Source organism: Taudactylus pleione, unplaced genomic scaffold (assembly GCF_031769625.1).
Source record: "Taudactylus pleione unplaced genomic scaffold, aTauple2 ptg000783l, whole genome shotgun sequence".
Taxonomy (NCBI): domain Eukaryota; kingdom Metazoa; phylum Chordata; class Amphibia; order Anura; family Myobatrachidae; genus Taudactylus; species Taudactylus pleione.
This window is the reverse complement of record NW_028285185.1, coordinates 1,138,028-1,143,748: the sequence shown is the minus strand read 5'-3', so window position 1 is coordinate 1,143,748 and position 5,721 is coordinate 1,138,028. Positions and strand designations below refer to the sequence as shown.

Sequence of the window (5,721 nt, the reverse complement as noted above, 5' to 3'; positions counted from 1 at the left end):
CGGTGTAGGAATTACAACGGTTTCTATATGTGCCTCCCACTTTTTAAGGGGCCAAAAGTAATGGGACAAACTAAACAATCCTAAATCTAACTTTCACTTTTTAATACTTTGTTGCAAATCCTTTGCAGGCAATTACAGCCTGAAGTCTGGAACGCATAGACATCACCAGACGCTGGGTTTCATCCCTGGTGATGTTCTGCCAGGCCTCTACTGCAAATGTCTTCAGTTCCTGCTTGTTCTTGGGGCATTTTCCCTTCAGTTTTGTCTTCATCAAGTGAAATGCATGCTCAATCGGATTCAGGTCAGTAGATTGACTTGGCCATTGCATAACATTCCACTTTTTAGCCTTAAAAAACTCTTTGGTTGCTTTTGCATTATGCTTCGGGTCATTGTCCATCTGCACTGTGAAGCGCTGTCCAATGAGTTCTGAAGCATTTGACTGAATATGACCATATAATATTGCCCGAAACACTTCAGAATTCATTCTGCTGCTTTTGTCAGCAGTCACATCATCAATAAATACAAGGGAATCAGTTCCATTGGCAACCATACATGCCCACGCCATGACACTATAACCACCATGCTTCACTGATGAGGTGGTATGTTTTGGATTATGAGCAGTTCCTTTCCTTTTCCATACTCTTCTCTTCTCATCACTCTGGTACAAGTTGATCTTTGTCTCATCTATCCATAGGATGTTGTTCCAGAACTGTACTGGCTTTTTTAGATGTTGTTTGGTAAACTCTAATCTGGTCTTCCTGTTTTTGAGGCTCACCAATGGTTTACATCTTGTGGTGAACCCTCTATATTCACTCTTGTGAAGTCTTCTCTTGATTGTTGACTTTGACACATATACACCTACCTCCTGGAGAGTGTTCTTGATTTGGCCAACTGTTATGAAGGGGTTTTTCTTCACCAGGGAAATAATTATTCTGTCATCCACCACAGTTGTTTTCCGTGGTCTTCCGGGTCTTTTGGTGTTGCTGAGCTCTCCGGTGCGTTCTTTCTTTTTAAGAATGTTCCAAACAGTTGATTGGCCACACCTAATGTTTTTGCTATCTCTCTGATGGGTTTGTTTTGATTTTTCAGCCTAATGATGGCTTGCTTCACTGATAGTGACAGCTCTTTGGATCTCATATTGAGAGTCGACAGAAACTGATTCCAAATGCAGATGTCACACCTAGAATCAACTCCAGACCTTTTACCTGCTTAATTGATAATGAAATAACGAGGGAATAGCCCACACCTGTCCATGAAATAGCTTTTGAGTTGATAGTCCCATTACTTTTGGCCCCTTAAAAAGTGGGAGGCACATATAGAAACCATTGTAATTCCTACACCGCTCACCTGATTTGGATGTAATTACCCTCAAATTAAATCTGAAGTCTGCAGTTAAAGCACATCTTGTTTGTTTCATTTCAAAGCCATTGTGGTGGTGAATAGAGGCCAAAATATGAAAATTCTGTCAATGTCCCAATATTTATGCACCTGACTGTATATGCTACCAAGTATATTTTATATATTTAACTGCAGTTCAGTCTTATGTTTGTATAATAAATTGTTATTTAGTAGTGTTCATACTAGCCCAGACACCTTTCTTTTTTATCTGTTTCTAATTTGAGGGTACAGACAGAATTCCTCAGTTGTCAGCTGCAAGTATCTACACGGGACAGAATTTACATATTAGCGCACCTATTTTTGTTTCACAGCCATTTTCATATATTAAATTCTCCCAAAAAAGCTTGATGCGTATGCATTTATGTAGATTGCGCGCATCTGGTACTTGGACCTGCCTGGGACTGGAGAGTGGTCTTGCGTTGGCTGAGTACAGTAAGGGCATGTTTGAGTTACTGTGAATAGATGCAAACCCCCACACAGGTGTATATATTCCTGTTATAATAATTGTGGGTGCCTGAGGTAAGGTGCAAATACCCATTGATAATGATGGTCGCCAGAGCTAGCTTTCACTACTGATTATCAGCTGGCGAATTCAGCTGTACCTATTTTATATGATTTTATATGATCATTCTAAAAAATTTAAAAAAAACATTTTGCTATTTATTTTTGAAAACATTTTTTAATTGTGCTTATGACTTGTCCTGGTGTTTAAATGTATCTGGGTGTTTGTGTGCCTGACATAAACCTGGCACATACCAGATGCCACTGATGTAGATATGGTTGCACCTGGCATAAATGTTATTTTTACATTTGGCTTTTTGAAAGTAAATTGCATTTAGTTTGCATCTGTCACAGCATTTTAGGCCCTAGATGTTAACTTACAAAATGTTGTCTATGAAGTTTAACAAAACAAAACAAAAAAGTACAAATTTAAATGACAAAATCTGAGAACAATGTCATCAAACACCCACCCTAGATTTTATTCACATTAGTCACATTAGATAAAGAGAACATTTCCTCAAAACAAATGTTTACATAGTTATTATAGTTGAAAGAGAAAGATTCTCTTAATTTCATCAATTAAAATACATACAGAGGAATCCACATACTCCTATCCGCAATCGCTACAAACAGCCCTGTTTAGCGCATCATGGAATTTATGACTTAGCTGTGTTTAAACAATAATCCTGAGTAACAAGTACACTATAAGTGTACTAAGATGCAAAATTAAGGAAAAAGTAGCACAATGTGGGAAAAATACACAATTTAGGGTAAAAAGGAGGTCCAAATCGAGTGACCAGCACCCTGCGATTTTATACCAATTCTTTTTTTTACAAAATTACTCTTCCTAAGTATCTAGTACACTATTGGCCTGATTCAGAGAAGGCCGCTAATGCATTTGCTAGTACAGTAGCATCGCTGTCTCATCAGTGGTTGTGGAAATATGCAAATGCTAATCTCAGCCTTCCCCTTGTACACCAGTTGCAACGGATAGTACAAGCTCTGAGACACCCACTTTCAGGCTTCGTGGACTGTGCAATGGCGATGACGATTGTAAACACTCCACCATCAGATGAATCATCAGCACTTGCGGTAGCCTAGGGTTAATCAGACTATTCATCTCAAATACTTCCAAACATGGTGTCTGAGGCTGTGAATGTGCAATGGGGAATGCAGTCACGATTGCTGACACTCCTTTGACAGCCCATTACAGACCCATGAGTCGGCCTTTTTTTGCAAACATTTTAGCTCACCTCCTGGTCTCCACTCTGAAACACCCATGGATAACAGATGTCATCTCTAATCATAGCAATGTCATATGCAATTGCGTACATCATTGCAGGCCCAGCTCCAGGTGTTGCCGTGCCCTGCGCGGAGAGAGATTCCGATGCCCCTCACCCTGCGCGCTGCTTTGCCGCGTGAATTTGAAAAAGGGGTGTGGTATAAATACCATAGGCCATGCCCTATAAGTGCCCGCTAATTGGGGGCATGCCCATATGGCACACCTCCCATTTAACATCAGGCTGGGGGCGGGTACAGCACTCCTTCAGTAGATGGGCTGCCCTCACTCTTCTCCCTGCACTGAATGGATGAATGGATTCATCCATTCCTCTTCTCTGGGGCAGGCACTGCACCCCCAGCCTCCCGACCACCGGCGGGACACTTCGGGCCGCGGGTGGAACAGCGGGGCAGTGCCCGAAAAACAGGACTGTTCCTCTGAAAATCAGGATGGTTGGGAGGGGTGCGCCCTCTATGGGGTAGCACCCCTGTTTGACTGCACTGGTCGAACATGCTTCATGCTGGCCCCGCATCATTGCACACCTTGGTAAGCGCGTGCACAGTAAGGGTTTCCTAGACTTTTCAAGCACGCGCATTAGCAAAACAATAGCTTAACTGCATAAACATTGGCAATATATCCGTCTCTGGTTCAGGCCCTATAAGCAAAGTAACATGCAATATTGAGGAAAAAATACGCAGTTTGTGTAAAAAGGCAAAAGACAGGTCGGATACGAGTGACTTGCATCATGCATCATTATGTTTCATCCGTGACTTTATACCGATTCCTTTGCAACAAAAAACGAATCCTTAGTATGTAGTACACTATATGCAGACTAAGATCCAAATTTAGGAAAAAGTAGTAAATTTGGTGAAAAAGTACACAGCATGGAAATCACTTCATTCATCTCATGCCATATGGGATACAGTAGGTATATGAGGACTCATCTGTCTTAAAAATAATTATATTTAATTTACCAGTAATTATGAGATCATTTTACACCATTTCAAATTCCTCCGAATGGCTGATTTCACATCTTTATTTTTTAGGCTGTAGATCAGTGGGTTTACTATGGGGACAAGAACAGTATTAAACATGGAAAATAGTTTATTGGAGTCTGTAGATTTAGAAGATATTGGTGAGAAGTATTGCAAAGAGATAGACACATAGAGAAGTATGACAAGTGCGAGGTGAGAAGAACAAGTGTAGAAGGCTTTTCTTCTACCAGTGCCAGAAGGGATCCTAAGGATGGTGGTGATAATGAAGATATAAGGAATGAAGGTGAGAAGAAGGGGCATAATATTAAAAAGGAGAAGTCCTACTGTGAAGGTGACAATCTGTAAAATGGTGGTGTCATCACAGGTAATCTCCATGAGAGGTACAATGTCACAGAAGAAATGGTTGATTTCATTAGATGTGTAACAAGAAAAGTCTGATACCATGAGAACTGGAGGGAGAACTTGTATGAAACCTGAAATCCAGCAACTTATAGCCAACATAACACAGACTTTCTTGTTCATCACCCTATGATAATGTAAAGGATTACAGATGGCCACGTATCGATCGTAACTCATGACTGTCAATACCACCAGCTCATCATAAATCAAAGATGCAAAGAAATACATTTGAATCATGCAAGTGACATACGGAACAGAGTTATCCCCTGATACAAAACTAGCAAGTATCTTGTGGAGAGAGACAGTTGAGCAAGATATGTCCACCATGGATAAGTTGGCCAGGAAGAGATACATGGGAGTGTGGAGATGATGGTCAATGCAGACCAGAAGAACAATGGTCATGTTACCACCAAGAATAAAGAGATAAATTATCAGAACCAAGAGAAAAACTGGAACCTGAAGGTCTGGAACATTAGAGATTCCTCTTATGATGAAATACGTGATTGCGGTCTGATTTATCATATTCATGTTTAAAGTGTCATTATGAAATGTAAAGAGAAAGTTGATTTGAGTGTTTTTTACTTTAAAGAGTCAAAATTAAATGTACTGTATAACAGATATTAGGCCATACTTCCAGTTTCTAGGTGCCATCATGATCCATCATTTTGCAAGGTGTTTTAATCCTAAAAGTACTGTTCATATAAACATAAAGAGAGAGTGATAAATCGTCAGTTTTTACTCATTTACATCAATTTATTAGTCTTCAATTTTGCTCATGGTGGCAGTTCTAATTTCTTAAGGATGATATTGTTCTATATTTTAAAGCATACTCCCAGATAGCCAAAATGTGTTTTTTTTTTCTTTATTTTTGAACTTGTTGAATTTTTAAATTTAATTTCCTAGTATTGATGATGCAGATAAATATAAAGAGTGCTACATAAGTTGTTAGGGTATACATTAGGGGTACACAGTAGACAAAACTATACATTGGTTAATTCAGAACATTAGTGAATTACATAGGTTTTATCATTATATTTGGCTTTACTTTTTTTTACTAGTTTGAAGCAGAAAATTGTAATTGTGTTCTTTAAAGAGAATATTGCAGTGTGTCTTTAGTTTAATTTTGGGAACAAACAATGAAGAATACAA

General features: G+C 39.2%; 1 protein-coding gene across 1 annotated transcript; it reads right to left on the bottom strand.

The window, feature by feature from the left end:
* Window positions 1-4,158: 4,158 nt before the first annotated feature.
* LOC148475074 (olfactory receptor 6C3-like) lies at window positions 4,159-5,100 on the bottom strand. The gene has a single exon (XM_088457758.1). The coding sequence runs from the start codon at window positions 5,098-5,100 to the stop codon at window positions 4,159-4,161; it is 942 nt and encodes a 313-aa protein (XP_088313884.1).
* Window positions 5,101-5,721: the final 621 nt, after the last annotated feature.